Raw genomic sequence first — 17,012 nt, 5'->3', positions numbered from 1 at the left:
GGGAACCAGATCTAGAAGTCTAAAGTCAACCCAACTTTTAAATTTAATTGCACTACTTTTTATACTGCTCAAAACAATTAGGGGATATTTTGGTTTTCTTGTAAATTAATAAGTTAAAAAAATAATTTACAATAAATGTAACACATTTATTTTAAAATATTCTTAATATACAACAGTGTAGAACACACAACTGCATAAAAAATCATGTTAAGACTTGTCGAAATGTGTCTTAGCCGTATTAGCATGTGGGGGGAGATAAAAGCTGTGGCTTGTTGTGCTCACTTCCACAGGTGCATAATTATCACTTCAATTGTAAACTTGTGTCACCTACCACCCATTATTTTGTTAAAAATGGCAGAGCAACATGATATCCCGGAATCTATGGCTTGGAGAGCCATTGGTTGATTAGAAGCTAGACAAACGCAGCAAAGTTGTCGCTCAAATGTGTGTGTCGTGTATCTCAAAGCGTAATTTCGCGACTTTGGAATCACTTTCTGGAGATGGGAAACGTTTGCCGAAGACAAGGTCACCCATCATCAACAGCTCCAAGAGACAATCAGTATTTGTCATTACTTGCCAGAAGAAATCAAACATTTAATGCAACACAACTTCGAAGCGAACTTGCCGCAGCAACAGGGAGGCTGGTATCGACACAGACAGTACAAAATTGACACTTCATGCCATAGGTTTATATGCTCAAAGACCAATGGTTTGCATTCCACTTACTGCAAATCACAAAAGAGCCTGAAGAATTTTGTCACAGGAACACCATAATCAGACAAATGAGGATTGAGCTCGTGTACTTTTTAGTGATGAGTTCCAGGTTCAGTCTGCAACCAGATAACTGACATATATTGATATGGCATGAAAGTGGAACAAGAAATAATCCGCAGTTTTTTTGTGAAAGACCCCAACATCAAGGTGGGAGTTTGATGGTATGGGCTGGAATAAGTATGGTGGCCATACAGTTCTCTATTTTATCAGAAACAGTTCCTTATCAGTGGTTCCTTTGGGTAAATATTGCCCCTGATGGGGCGATGTTTACCCAAAAGGTATCGCGATGAGATTTTGGAACCTATAGTTCGTCCATATGCTGCTGCATTTGGCCAAGAATTCATTTTTATGGATGACAATGCTCATTCACATCGTACAAATTTGGTATAAGTGTGGTTTGAGGAAGAAGGTATTGAACAAATGGACCTGCCTGCCTGTTCACCAGATTGTAATCCAATCGAACATGCCTGGGATGCTTTAGGTAGGCTCGTTTCTGCACAACTGGTGCCACCACGATTGCTTCAAGAGCTCGAAACTGACCTCACAGAAGAGTGGGGAAATATCACGCAAGAACTGTTTGATCATCTCATCCAGTCCATGCAGTATCATCAACAGGATAGCCTAGAGGCAGGCTGCCTCATGGCACGGCTTAAAAAGGGCGCTCATTCAGCCATATTGCGGTAGGCGACATTGCTACACTCACAGGAATTATTAGCGTAGAAGGAACGGAAAGAAGTTTTTCCAAGCTTAAACTGATTAAAACTTATAGCAACTGTATCGATAGAGGTGGACATATCTTATAATTTAAATTTAGAAGAGCTTATAAACAGGTTTAGTGCAATATCCCCATAGAGCAAACGTTTAATTAATATTATTATGTAATCGTTTTGCATTAATGTTTTTCTTGTAATAAAAACAAATAGCAAATGGATATTTTCTTATATTTTTGTCTTGTAATCCATCAGGGGCAATATTTACCATAATTGTTTGCCTCAGGATGTGATCTAATCTGGCGACGGCCCTTGGTCCATGCAATCAAGATGTACCACTGTTTTGGCTGTTAATGGAGACCATATACATCCTATTAAAAATTAACAAAAGTGTTTTTGGCTATTCTTGTTAAAATAATTTCACGTTAAAATGTGTAATTTGTTAAATTTGTAATAAATATCGATTATTTAAACAATATCTCATCAATTACATCCTATCCATAAGTAAGAAATATTTATTCATGTATAAAGTACCCAATAGTTATAATTATTTGCAGAAATTTATAATTATCTGACAGAAATTTTGAGCAGTGTATATTTAACTTGTATCTTCTTCCATGAAAGGAACACATCTCAAAGATTTGTTCACAAAATCCACTAAGTAGAGAATATATAAGTACAGACAGACATGACCATCAGACATTCTTCTACTACTATCAACACTGGTGGCACTTATGAAAGCAATGATTATTAGACATGCATTTCACAAGAATAAAGAATGATAATTTTATTACTGCAAATATTTTGTCCAGAAGCTAAAAGGCATCATCAGTGTATCAACATAATCATCATACAACCACTTGTAGTTCTAGCTTCATTTTGTGATTATGCTGATCATGATGGCTGGTTAGTTTCTGGCTGAAATATTTGCATTATTACCATTCTTTATTCTTGTGAATATGTGTGTGTATCAAATAATCATTATCAGCACTGATAATAAATAATGTTTAAAAGCTACTAAGATGTGATGTGTTAATTAAATAGAGAAAAAATCCTAAAATTACCTTGTAACAATTCTTTGGCTGCTAATTCATCTAATGACAATGTTTTTTTAGTTTGTTTATCTCCTTTATCCTGTACTTTGTGCAAAGGTTCTTTATTAGATCTTATTTTCCATTCATTTTTAATAAGTGGAATAACAAGTTCCTCCTTCTTTTCATTTGAACTGTGGGCATTAAAAACACAATACGTAATTAAGCATAACAGACAATAAATAGCAAAAAAAAAAAAAAAAATGCACAACACTAAAATTATAAAATACTTTTGATAACTTATTTTTTCAACTTTTCTGCCCCCTTCTGTTTATCAACCAGACAGAAATTTATAACAGGAGTTTAAAAATGAAACTAAAATATACTAGCCTCAAATAATAAATTTAGTTTAATCTTTTATCAGGCAGATAGGTAGAGATGACCTTGCTAATGCTTCTGCCTGGTATCTCCACTTGGGCCTGGCTCCCACTGAAGAGACCTCAATAAAGGTCGAAACTAGTCTGAGTAGTGGCCCTTCCCTTAATGCATAACATTATACATATCTGCAAGGAGATGTGTTTTGCATTATGGGAGATACTGAGATAGGAGTGATGTTAGCTTGCTCCACCTTTGCAATGAGTTGCCCGGTGTTGTACCACCTTACCCAGTCCTGAAGATACTTTCAGGCACAAACTTTGTTTGCTCACACTTGGATAAAGGATTAAACTAAATTTATTATAGTCTAGCCAGTGAAAAATAAACTTTTAGCCTCAAATAAGTTTGCAGAAATGAATTTCTGAAACCTTAAAATTATGTAATGCAAAGCAGTAATTTCACAGTGCAAGTGGAAGAATGGCCATTTCATTCATGTAAAAAGGCTTGAATACAAAGGATTTGAGAAATTGTTATAAGCACTTTTACAAATAAGATGAACTACCCAGTATTGTAGCAGGAGTTTAATTTTTTTTTTCCCCCCACTCCACAAAACAAAAACTGGCCAGAGAATACATGCCATTAACACACATGGCATGCTTACTTCAAAGCATCAGCTGGTACAAATATCACAGCAGATGATACATCTAACTGGCTGAAAACCAAGATCAAGTCTTACTTTTTTTTTTTATATCAATCTCACATGACAGGTTGTAAAACTTAGCTTCAATGTCATGTGTGCGTGCGAGTTGTTAACATGAAAGAAGGGAACCTCGTAATGTTAACATCTTGAATAGGTTAGGAAATCTTCCTTGTGAGAAAAGTCAGAGGAAGACTGCTCTAAAAAAAAAATTGAATTGTTATAGATGTTGACCAGCAACTGTTTGTGTTTTTACATATTTTTTAATATTTTTATATTTATTTATTTTTTTTTTTTATGGAGAAGCCATCCACGAGTTTGGTTAACCTATACCATGCTAGTACAGGCAGCCCTCGGTTTACGAAGGTTAATTTACTCTGATTCACAATAATGGCGGATGCCTGAGCATGCTTTCTTACTGTGGTGTGGTCTGACTGTAACTAGCAGGCACTCGAGTGTTTACCAAGCTACTATAACGTATAGGTATCAAACCTAGTTTTACTGTTGAATCTACCTAATTGTTCTATTTAATTATTTTTTTACATATGTACATATTTAAGTTGATCAAGTACATAATTACAAGCCATGTCTGATAAAAGAAGTGCAGAAAAGGTAGCAGAACTTGGTGTTAAGAAGGCACGGAAATCAATCACACTTGAAAAGAAGATGGAGGTGATTCGAAGAATGGAAGATGGGCAGACATGTGCTAATGTCTGTAGAGGTATGAACTTACCTCCATCGACTGTTACTACAATTATGAAAAATACAGATAGAATAAAACAGTCTGCGCAACAATCTATGGCAGTACTAAATGCAAAACATGTAAGTTATAGCAGGGGTAAATTTCATGAAAAAATTATTATCATTATGGGTGGATGACTTAAATCAGAAAAACATTCCTCTGACGCAGGCTGTTATAACAGAGAAAGCAAACAGAATTTTTGAGGATCTTAAAGACAGATGGACACGAAGAAACATTTTTAGGAAGCAGATGGCTCATGAGATTTAAGTCTCGAAGTAAGTGCCATAGTGTCAAATTATGTGGTGAGGCAGCAAGTGCAGATGTTGCGGCGGCGACTGCTTTTCCTAAAGAATTTCAAGACCGTGTAGAACAAGGAAGTTATCCTCCTGATCTCATTTTTAATGTTGATGAGACTGGACTCTACTGGAAAAAATTGCCATCATGAACCTTCATTTCCTGTGAAGAACGTTCTGCTCCAGGTTTTAAAGCTGCAAAAAATAGACACGCTTTTGTTGGGTGCAAATGTCTCCAGAACTTTGAAGCTTAAACCAATGTTGGTGTACCATTCACAGACACCACGTGCCTTCAAGGGTCTAAAAGCCATGTGCCAGTATATTGGAAATGGAACAAGAAAGCTTGGTTTACACAAGACGTTTTTATAGATTGGTACACAAATTATTTTTGTCCTACTGTGCTTCGCTTCTGTAAAGAAAATGATTTGCCAGCCAAGGCATTGCTTCTCTTGGATAATGTCTCTGGACATCCTCAAAACCTTGCTGAAGTAAGAACACCATTGGATGTCAAGGTTGTTTACATGCCCCCAAACACAACATCGCTTTTGCAATCGATGGATCAGGGGATTATATCAATCTTCAAAGACTATTACCTCCGTATAACATTTATGAAAAAGGTAAGAGTCTTGGACACTTCATCAGGAAAAATTATTAAAGACTATTGGTGGTCATTCCATATTTTGAAGGGCATTAACAACATCAAGGCAGCTTGGAGCGAAGTGTCAGCAGTGTTTAAAAGGAGCATGGCGAAAACTTCTTCCAGCATTTATGCACGACTTTGAGGAATTAGAGCAAGAGGAGAATGTTATTGAAGACATTACCAAGCTTCCAAGAGAGGTGGGATTGGACGATATTACAGCTGAAGATGTGACAGAAATCTTAGAGAACAATGATAAACTGCTTTCCAATGAAGACTTAAAAGAATTAGCTGAACAATTAAGTCAACATCCAAAGGAGGAGAAAGAAAACGAAAAAGGTCCTCTGAGAGATATATAAAATGGCCGATTTACAGTGTATCCTTGGAAGCATAGAGGCATTAACTGATGAACTCTGCGAAATGGACCACGATTGGAAATGGAGTGCGAACGTAAAAAGGAGTGTGATTGCATCTATTCGACCTTACACTGAACTCCTTAAAGAAAGAAAAATAAATCTAGGTAGTTAACACTAGATACGTTTTTCAAAAAAAAATGCAGGTGATCCGAAACCAGGAACTTCAACATAGAAATATATAATATCTTTTCGAAGTTTCATATTTTTTTTATACAATTTTGTTTTGTTTTTGTTATTAACAATTTTATTTTAACAAATATATATGTATGTATTATCAAAGCTTTAAATATAATAATGTTACACATACTTCATGTGCATATTTTTTGACTGAGCGGAACATAACTTTGTACCTCCGATTAAAATTGGGTTTGTTTTACACCGATTCAGTTTATGCCCATTTTTTTCAGGAACAGAAGTGAGGCGTAAACCGAGGGCTGCCTGTACTGTGGATGGGCAATAACGAATTTATTCATACTTGATTTGAAGAGCTGTGGATTGTATTCCTTGGGAAACGTGTCATGAAAGACTGTTCTAGAGGGCAGCAATGAAAGCGATAAACAAAGAAGCACAGAAATTTGTTGTGGGTTTGGAGTTGAACTGTGAGGAGTGTTGGTTAGCTGCAGCACATGTTTGAACAGATTTGCAAGAGGGCGGAAGAATTATTAACACCAATTCTGATGAACAGTGGCCATAGAAGTATTTATAGAAGATGCAGGCTGCAGAGACAGAACAGCTGTGCAAAAGTGAGTGGAGTATATTGGTGTGTGTGTGTGTGTGTGTGTGAGAGAGAGAGAGAGAGAGGAGTCATCAATCAATCTAACTGTTCTTTACTGTATAGAATCCAGCATTTTCAGGGATCTCTTAGGGGGGGGCACCACCCCAACTACGAGAGCAGCATTCAATGGTCAGGTGGATTTGTGATTTGTATAAGGTTAAGAGCTGTTTGAAATTGAAGTAACTTAAGTGAAAGAGAAAGTCTAATTTTTTGGATGCAGAGGAAGCAATATTTGCAATATGTTTGTGCCAAAAGAGATTTGAGGTCAGAGTTATTCCGAGAAGGTGAATCTATCTTGAAAAGAGATTTGAGTATTGTTCATTGCACCAGCAAAACTGTGTTTTGAAGTTGATGATGTTATTCAAGACCCATTGATGAATGTTTTGAAGATCAGAATTTAAGGTAGCAGAGGTCAGAGTTCTGGAGGTTGTGATGATTTGTGCTTTACAGGGTTTGTCAAATGAAAAGGAGGAGTGCAATGTGCTGCCATCAACAAAACTGTATGTTGGACTGGCAGTCAGCTGGAGTAGATTGTTTATATATAGAAGGAAAAATGTGGATGAGGGAACAGAGCCTAGCATTAGTTGTATAGATAGAAAATAAGGAGTTATCAACCATCACTTGGAGTGAGTGTCTGGCCAGAAAGCTGGCTACCAATTACAGAAGTCAATGAGCAAACAAATGATGGAAGTTTTCTTAATAGACCTTTGTGCCAAACTGTCAAAAACCTTGGAGATATCAAAAGCAACCACTTGAGATTCACCAAAAACCTTTCCATGGTATATATCCAGAGATGGGTGATGTAGATTAGTAGGTCCCCTGATAGAGACAGAATTCATACTGTTGATCATTTATTAGATGAAAGTCTTAAGGTAGCACAGGAATTGACTGTTGATGGTTCTTTCCATCACTTCAGAAAGAATTGAGACGAGAGAGATTGAATGGTAAAGATTTGTCACTCTTTTTTAGGAATAGGTTGTATATGGTCTAATTTCCCAGCTTCACGATAGATACTAGTGGAATAAGAAAATGTAAACAGGCATCATACAGTGGGAGTCAACTCTGGGACACAGACCTTTAAAACAACTGGATGAATGCCATCAGGATCAGGAGATTTTTTTGTATCCAGCTTCAGCAAAATTTTTCTGACCTCTTTCTGGCAAAAGATTAATGCTTCACTGAATGTTTGGAATGGTTGGCAGACATTTACCATGATCGGCTATGCAAGAATTGGAGGAGTAGAAAGCCAAGAGTTTGGCTTTTTCTGTCATTGATGATGCAATAGTACCATCTGGGTGTAATAGTGGTGGGAGTACAGCTGGGCAGAATTTACTGCCGATAGTTTTAGCTAGAAAAAAGAAGGCATGGCTGCCATTTGGACAGGATGCGAGTTTTCTGCTTTTAGCTCTCTCAAAATCAGTTTTCAACGTGGTTATAATTTTCTTGCAGCTATTCCAGGATTTGGTGCAGGCTGTATAGGTAGATGGCGTTTTGGATGAAAGCCAGTTGCAGTATGTCTGACTCTTCTTTTGTAGAGCTTTGCCACACTTGTGGGAGAAATAGGGTTTAGATGGGGGATAAAAATTTAGGGTGGAGTGGGGAATAAATATAAATTACAGATGCCAAGAAATTATATTCTTTGTTTAATCCTTTATCCAAGTGTAAGCAAACAAAGTTTGCCAGTGAAGTAACTTTACGGAAGAGCTCCAAGGTGATTGGGGAGTGGGTGGAATTGTCTGGTATTCTGGTGGACATGAGAACAATTTGTGCAAGATCTTTTGTGATTGAAAAAGATCTTGCACAAATTGTTCTCATGTCCACCAGTAAGTGTAAGCAAACAAAGTTTGCACCTGAATTATATTCAGGAATGGGGCAACTTGTGGCAAAGGTGGACTAAGTTCTCATCACTTTCCTTAGTATCCCATAATGCAAAGCACATCTCCCTGTGGACAAGTATAATGCTATGCATTATGGGAAGGGCCACTATCCAGACCGGTTTCAACCTTCATTTACTGGCTCTGGCTCCCACTGAAGAGAGATCTCAATAAAAGTCGAAACCAGTCTGGGTAGTGACCCTTCCCATAATGCATAGCATTATACATATCTGCAAGGAGATGTGCTTTGCATTATGGGATACTAAGGAAAGTGATGAGAACTTAGTCCAACTTTGCCATGAGATGTCCCATTCCTGAAGATACTTCAGGCGCAAAACTCTGTTTGGTTACACATGGATAAAGGATTAAACTAAATACATAATTTAGAGTAGCCAAAAGGTGTCACACCTTTTTACTAAAATACTTTGAATTAGAGATAGATAGCCAAGTTAGCCGGTCTTAGGCGTGGACAGTAGGGTTTTTTTCCACAGTTTATCCTGGGTTTTTCATCTTGCAAAGCAGGCAAACAGGCCTTGAGAACTCAACGCTATGGGACATAGGGCTGACCACCTTATCCTGTGAACAGTTTGAGGTCCGATGATTAATAAACCCTTGACACCACAAGGTAAAAGAGGGTATAATGAAGATGAGATGATTCTTTCTACACTTAGGTTTAGCTCAAGTGGATGGAAACAAGACAAGGAGTGATGAGAGCTTGGTCCACATTTGCTACGAGCTGCCTAGTGATGTATCACCTTGCCCCAGTCCTGAAGATATTTTCAGGCACAAACTTTGTTTGCTTACACTTGGATAAAGGATTAAACTAAATTTATTATAGTCTAACCAAGTGCAAAATAAATTTCCAACATCTTTCTCTAACTCCAGAGTAATTTAATAATAAGGTGGTACACCTGTTGGCAACTCATATAGGTAAATATGACCTCTCCAATGCTTCTGCCTTAGTATCACCACCTCTGGGTCTGCCTCCCACTGACGAGACCTCAATAAAGGTCGAAACCAGTCTGGGAAGTGGCCCTTCCCTTAATGCATAGCATTAAAAATGTCTGCAAGGAGATGTGCTTTGCATTGTGGGAGATACTGAGACAAGGAATGATGAGAGTTTGGTCCACATTTGCTACGAGTTGCCTAGTGATGTACCACCTTGTCCCAGTCCTGAAGATATTTTCAGGTGTAAACTTTGTTTGCTTACACTTGGATAAAGGATTAAACTAAATTTATTATGGCTTTCTGGTAATGCCATACAACATGTCAGTGTGAGTGTTTTGTGTGTGTTGGTCCGCAGGGGAAGAGCACTGTACTACATTGTGGTCTGAGCTGCCTAGAGGGCAGACAACATTCACAATATACTTAGATGGGTCAATGGTGAGGAAGAGATCCAAGGTGTTTGAGGAGTGGGTGGAATTGTCTGGTATTCTGGTGGACATGTGGACAATTTGTGCAAGATCTTTTGTGATTGCAAAAGTCTCAGGCTCTCTAGCTGCTTGATCTGTGCATTTCGAAGCAAGAAGCCAGTGATGTTGTGGGCACTGAAGTCTCCAAGGAAGATGACTTCACTGTATGGAGAGTTGGATTGAAGAAAATCAACATTTAAAGAAATGTGATCAAAGAGTTCAGTGGTTGCTGACATTATAAGAGTAGAAGAGACAAGGAATGAATTTGGTAGAATGAGGTAGGTGATTTTTAATTAAAGGAGGATCAAAATTGGGAGATTACAGGTTGGATACTCTCTGGCATGATGGAGCAAACATATGTGCAGACCAAGCCTCTGAGGCAAAAGGAGTAAAAGAGTGTGAAATTTGGAAAGCAGAGATGAGTAGTATTTGAGGTGGAAGAGTAGGTGAGATTTTGAAGACTGAAGGTGGACGTGAACATTGTTAAGGTTAGAGCTCAGACCGTGTGTGTTTGTGAAATGTATCTGGAAGGTTATGTGAAATTTGTTTTTGACCACATAAGTCCCACACGTTCCCTAAGCGGTGTTTAGGATCAGGATTGTCCATGCTTTGTCTCACTTTGACATTTCTCTTCCAGCTCTTTTCATGCTGTGCACAGGTCATATCTGGCCAGACTTGTACATGTGATGCAGGGCTGGTATCTTCTGACTTGCTGTTCGTGGCCAATATGAACACCGATCTGCTTGTTGGGGGATTGCAGGTCACTTTTATGAAGCAGTGGAAGTTTGTTCCATCTCTCCGTGTAATCATGGGACTGAAGCAGTGATGACTCCAGTGGTGACACCTGACAATTTTCTTGGAGTCAAAGTTGCATTGTTTAGCAAGCCTGCAAACATCATCATTTATTATTGCATCAGTTTCCAAATGGAGATTTTAGATGATTGCATTGTACTTTTTATTTTCTGCCTCAACTGTGCCTTGAACTGATGAAGCAATGAGATTATGAAGCTCGCTGGCATTGTCTGCTGTAGGCATGTTAGCTTCTCGACATTGATCACAAATTGCTTCAAGTTATTTTTTTTTGTGTCAATTTTCCAGGAGAAGGTTTCATCCAGTATGATAAGGTGCTGTTCCAGGCTACTGATACACTTTGCGAAGTTTAGAAACTGCTGGCAGACACAAGAGACAGAAAAATGGCTGGCTGAGGTTGCTTAGCAGTTTGAGCACCAATTCTTTGATTTTGGCACAATTAGCATGAGTCCAATCTCAAGAAAAATCACAAAGTAAACTCCTCTTTGCTGTAACATTTAGCTTGCAGCTTCAGCATTTTAAAGATTCGAGAGGTCTATCTGCAGTAACAAGACTTGTAGCATTTTGTTGTGGCTCTTTTTGTTGCCACCAACTTTGCTTCATGCTGCAGGCATGGCTACACGTTGGCACAGGAAAACTTTTTTTTTTAAATGCTTAGAGTTGGTTTATGGTTGGTTTAGTGACCTTCAGACTCTCGAGAACTATTACTTTCTTTTGGAGCAGATGGTTAAGTGAAATCACTTTTAAAATGTTATAATAGCAGACCACAATGGTCAAGTAACACAATCCGAAATGAAACCTATTAATTACGAGAACAGAATTACAATTATATGAAGAAATGTGGGGCAATGGGATTCAGCAAAACCACCACCAATGAAAAAAAACCTAAAGAAAAAGTACAGGAACAGAACATGTAAGGAACTGGAGTGAAGCTGCGCAAGAGAGAGAGAGAGGAATCATTCATCTATTAATTACATGCTCTCTTCTGAAGAGCAGTCAACATTTTTAGCAGATTTTTGATTTTTGCCATGCCATCCCAAATATGAGGTGGTGTTCTAAGGTTGGGCGAATTGAAATTTATAAAGTGTTAAGGATTATACTGGTGAGAAGTTGCTATGGCTGATATTAAAGCACAGGAAAACTTTTTTTTTTAATGCTTTAATTGGTTTATGGTTGGTTTAGTGACCTTCAGACTCTTGAGAACTATTACTTTCTTTTGGAGCAGATGGTTAAGTGAAATCACTTTTAAAATGTTATAATAGCAGACCACAATGGTCAAGTAATAACACAATCCGAAATGAAACCTATCAATTACAAGAACAGAATTGCAATTAAATGAAGAAATGTGGGATAATGACAATGGGATTCAGCAGAACCACCACGAAAAAAAAAATCTAAAGAAAAAGCACAGGAACAGAACATGTAAGGAACTGGAGTGAAGCTGCAAGAGAGAGAGGAATCATTCATCTATTAATTACATGCTCTCTTCTGAAGAGCAATCTACATTTTTAGCAGATTTTTGCCATGCCATCCCAAATATGAGGTGGTGTTCTAAGGTTGGGTAAATTGAAATTTATATAGTGTTAAGGATTGTACTGGTGAGAACTTTGGATCTTGAGTGAAAAACAATACCAAGATTTTTAGTATTACTTTCAAAAGCAGGTTTATTTATTTATCATTTTTTATTTTATTTTGAATGATTATTTGAGTGGGAATTATTTAATTTATATCTTTATATTTATATCTATATATATATAAAAATTCTAGCTTTGCTTTAAGCATAGCTTAAAGTAAAGCTAGAATTTTTTTTCCTCTTGTCACTTGTGATAAACAATTTTCTTCTTGGACTGTCTCAAAAAGATTGCTAATGAACAAATGCTCAGACAATAATGAAGGTTTTGGGTGGAATAGGGAATGAAGATGTTGATTCTGGCAAGAATTATTTCAGTTATTTGGTTACAGAAGTTTAGGAGAGCAGAATGAGTAATATTATAGTGCCAAAGAAAAGATTGAGCCTGGCTGGGGAAACGATGGTGTACAGAACAAGAAATCTTGAAGTTAAAGAAGAAAGGGTATTGAAGAGAAAGGTGAGAATTATCTGGAATCTGAGAAATAGAGGAACAATGTTTCAGATCACTGCTAACAGCAAATATTTAACAATTCTTCCAACTTGATCAGTGAAACTGTGAAGAGAGCTTCAGGTTGAGTTATGGATATAATCTGCAAGGAAGATGAATTTCAATTCAATGTTTGGATAACAGAAAAATGAACTTCAGAGATAAATAAATAAATTGTAACATGATGTTGAAAAATAATGCACTTTTATGAACAAGTAATAGTTATCTAAATTTGGAGAGCAATAATAATGATAAATTAGAGCAAATAAGATATATTTCATCTGAGCACTCTGAGCACTGTGAACAGAATGGAATAGGAGAGGCCTGTAAGCCCATAGCATATCAAAAAGAAGTGAATTCTAGGTAAGCATTCTCTGACTGATGTCAAATCTAATGATGTGCTGATAAGCAGCATAGAAATCTTTCAGTATTTTGATTTGTTTAAATTTTTTTACAAAACAAATTTGCAATAAAAAATCAATTTTATAAATACTACCATCAAGGATAATATGAATAAAAGTAAGTAAAACAAACAAATCTATATCAGCTAAATAAGACCAATTATTTCATAACTTGATGTTGCAAAATAATGCACTTTTATGAACAAGTAATATATATATATATATATATATATATATACACACACAGATGAAAACATTAGAGAATTATTTGATATCTGTTAACTGACATGCTAGGCCTGGGTATTGCAGACATAAGTATGTATGTGCAGTGCTTGTCAGACTTAATTATGCAACAGGGCCAATTAATATATGAGGAAATGGGGGGGAGAGAAAAAAAACTGATACCAGAGAAATAAATGTTAGTGTCTGTAATGCTGAATCATTAATAAAGAAAAGGCACTGATATGACATGTACATACAGAACAGTCTTAAGGTTATTATTTTTATCACAATCCACCCAAAAGAGTTAAAACCTTCATGGGCTGGATTGTAATAGTACATTAGCACTGTGGAATTATTAAGTAAGATAAACTAGGCACTTTGCTCTGGAGAGCAGATGCAATTTGTTTCATATGCAGGCTTATATTACACAGTGGCCTCACACAGGTTGATGAAAATTATCTACCCTAAATGCTTTCACAAGCATTAATGTCAAAATGGGATTTGAACTGATGGTCTGATTTAGAGCAGTTATCCATTCAGTTATTCAGTTTTAGTCTGTTCTGAAACAATCATATAACCAGAGAATAACAATGGCCAAAAAAATTATGTTCAGCAGGAGAAGAAAATTTATAAACGGGTCTGCAGAAACTGGAAAATCTTGTTATAGACTTGACATCTCCTTGGCACTTGAAACTTCCTGTACAGGAGATTTCAATCAGTGTAGTGTAACTCTATTTCATCTGAGAACTGTAAAATTCAGTTGCAGTAGAGAAATTATTGAGATTTTTTAGTAGCTTGGACCCACAGAATTAGGAACTGCATAATTAGAGAGAATGATTACAGCAGACTCATCTTATTATTCTAAGACAGGTTTCAAGCCTTAGCATAACAAGATAAGTCACAGGAGGTCATGGAACCACATATCTCAAGAATATAATGCAAGCTGATGGTAGTAATACGTGATATGATAGTTGGAGAAACATTACATGCAAAATAAAAGTTGTTGTTCCTCTTAAGAAGCCTGAAAGACCAATGACTAGTACGGTCTACCTAAACATAAATGCTAAGTGCATCAATGGTTAATCCACACCTTTTTTTTTTTTTTTTTTTATTTCCCTCCCAAAAACTGCTGGGAGACTAATGTTTATAGTCTTCCACAACAGGTAGTACAATGTTATTTGTCATTTCTTGAAATAAAGTCTGTGAAACAATTCAGTAATCACAGGATGTACAGAATGAAACTACTCACGGCTGAATGAACTAGAAATGGGTACATATTTGTAAATGATACATCTGTTAAGAGCAAGATCACTAACCATCTATATTAGCAAGGAAAAATGTTGATCACCTAAGAATTTTTTTTTTCAGAATCCAGTACCAGAGCAAGTCAATAAATTGTTATTCCACATAATGATGAGTCTCTGACTCCATGGAGGTCAAATGTTGATAATAATGATAATGAAAACATAGATTAAACTTTAAACCATATGCTCTCAAACTGTTACAGCAAACATCAGCTACAAACATGGTAAAATAGGGTGTTTTTTAAGGGCATGTCAATCAACTTAAACATGAAACATCTGATGAATATCTAATTTTCAACTATAAGTCTGCCTTTCATCTCTCTAGTAAATAAAGATCACAACTGGGGAAACTATGAATCTACATGCAACTTGCTATAAGTTGCTGTTTCATGCTATATATTAAAAGCAATAGTGCATGGTCCCTTCTTTCAGGAACCCACTATTACTGATATCATGTTTAGTTTGTTGCCTCAATTAATGAAAGACTGAGGATGCTTCCAGTTTTAGCAAGATGGAGCTCTGCATCACTCCCATACAGATGCACAGGCATCCTTGGATGCAAATACATTCAGGGAGATCTGATATCATGTGCAGAATCCATTCATTGGCCTCTAGATCTGCAAATCCATGTGATTTTTTTTTTCTTCTGGGGTTATGTGAAAGATCATCAAGGATGGTTCATGCTGGGCCTTTCAGAGACGTTATTTGTGATTGTCACCTTGGGTCACAGTTATAGTACATGGAAATAATTTACTTATTTCATATAAGAACACTTGCGGAGAAATTGGTGAATCACAATGGGTCATTGGTAGATAAAACTTAATGAGTTTGCTCCGTTTGCTTTTTATGTTTCCTAACTATATCTTTAACCACCTCAAAAAAAAACCAAGTTTCTTATCACCTAAACAATTTATAACATCGTATTTATTTGTAACACTTGTTACAACGTTCTCGCGATGAGTCCTTGAGAATGTCGAGTAATAAAAATAAAAATTAAAGGATGGTTGCTCTTTATGGAATTTCACACTGAATACACATTACATACCTTAAAAACTTAGAATTGTCTCCAAAAGATGCAACACATTGAGGTTTGCTGTCCACTTCAAGCTCGTCATTCAATACATTATCACCAAATTTAGGCAATTCGATTTTTTTCAGAAATTTAAAGCTAATGTTTTTTCGTTCATTTTGAGATGTGTTATTCATTATTGCTTATTGAACAGTAATGAAGTGCCGAAAGGTCTGGCTAATTTCTTCACTTTCATAAACGTTCATAATTATATCATAAAAACAGCAACACCAAAAATAAATAAATTATGAAGTGTTAAGTACTGACGCAAAAAATCACTCGAAATCAGTACATTAAGGAAAAAGATAAATTATTATACGCAAAATCCAAACCCTGACGAGCACCATAACAAAACGCTGCAGCGACATCTGAGGTTGTTATCAGCTTGATTAATAGTCATTATTTAGGGCAGTGCTTCCCAAACTTCTGGAAGTCAGGGTCCCCTTTGGAAAAATATAAATATTTCACGGGTTCCCTTGAAAAAAAAATCGTAATATAGACATATATTATTATAATATTTAAAAAAAAAAAAAAATCAGCTAACGCCTTTTTATTCCCGTATATACGGGAGTAGGCGAGGCCATTTAGCCCTATCTAACTTTTGGAGACTGAGTGGGCATTGTGTTTATATTCAATACAAAACATACACAGCTAATATTGATAAAATCAAATGCAAATATTACATTTTAGCATCTTACATACGCATTTGACATGGCACATTATCTCATATTTTTATGTAGATAGATATATTGTTATTGTCATTTGCAGTACAAGCACATGAAACTTAAAACGATTAGTAATAAAGAAAGAATTAAAAACATAAAAGAAGTTTAATAACAATTTAATGTGATGGATGTGTTACAATACTGCTACACCAATATCAGGTGAAATATTTGAAACTGCAATTCTTAGATTTCTGCTTTGAAATGAAACTTATATGAAAAAGTATATATTTACTAATATTCATAAAGCGCCAAAATACGCAGGAAGCGAAATTTGTGAACCTGCACTAAATTAAATACGTTTCTTTTAAGATAAAAAAAATCTATTTAGTCTTAAAAGATTTTATATTTCTTTTCATTATTTCACGCCCCCCCTTAACAAAACATACGACCCCCAATGGGCCGCAGTCCATAGTTTGAGAAGAGCTGATTTAGGGGACATTAAAATAAATAAAAATACATTCAAAAGATCACGTTTCAGTAACACTTTGTGAAGTATTCGTGATCCGAATAATAAGTCCGAATAAGCATAGCTTACTATTACCGATAATGGAAAAAATTTATTCCGAGAAAAGAGAGGAACAAAAATCCATAGCACAACTGGAAGACCAAAGGAACATTGTGCCATTCG

At 36.2% G+C, this 17,012-nt stretch overlaps 1 protein-coding gene across 1 annotated transcript in view; it reads right to left on the bottom strand.

Annotated features, from left to right (window-relative positions):
- The window catches only part of LOC150106515 (G-patch domain and KOW motifs-containing protein-like), a 131,629-nt gene extending 115,621 nt beyond the window's left edge, over positions 1–16,008 (bottom strand). Inside the window, exons 1-2 of the mRNA XM_090392510.1 lie at positions 15,636–16,008; positions 2,549–2,709 (exon numbers count right to left, since the gene is read on the bottom strand). Of these exons, the coding sequence (XP_090248636.1) occupies positions 2,549–2,709; positions 15,636–15,796 (322 nt within the window). The 5' untranslated portion in view covers positions 15,797–16,008. The remainder of the gene's footprint in view (positions 1–2,548; positions 2,710–15,635) is intronic.
- Positions 16,009–17,012: the final 1,004 nt, after the last annotated feature.

The sequence above is a fragment of the Typopeltis vanoorti genome, chromosome 5 (genome assembly GCF_054136105.1).
Source record: "Typopeltis vanoorti isolate ZY-2024b chromosome 5, IOZ_Tvanoo_1.0, whole genome shotgun sequence".
NCBI lineage: Eukaryota > Metazoa > Arthropoda > Arachnida > Uropygi > Thelyphonidae > Typopeltis > Typopeltis vanoorti.
Note: the sequence above shows the minus strand (reverse complement) of the source record. Positions and strands in the feature narration are given on the sequence as shown.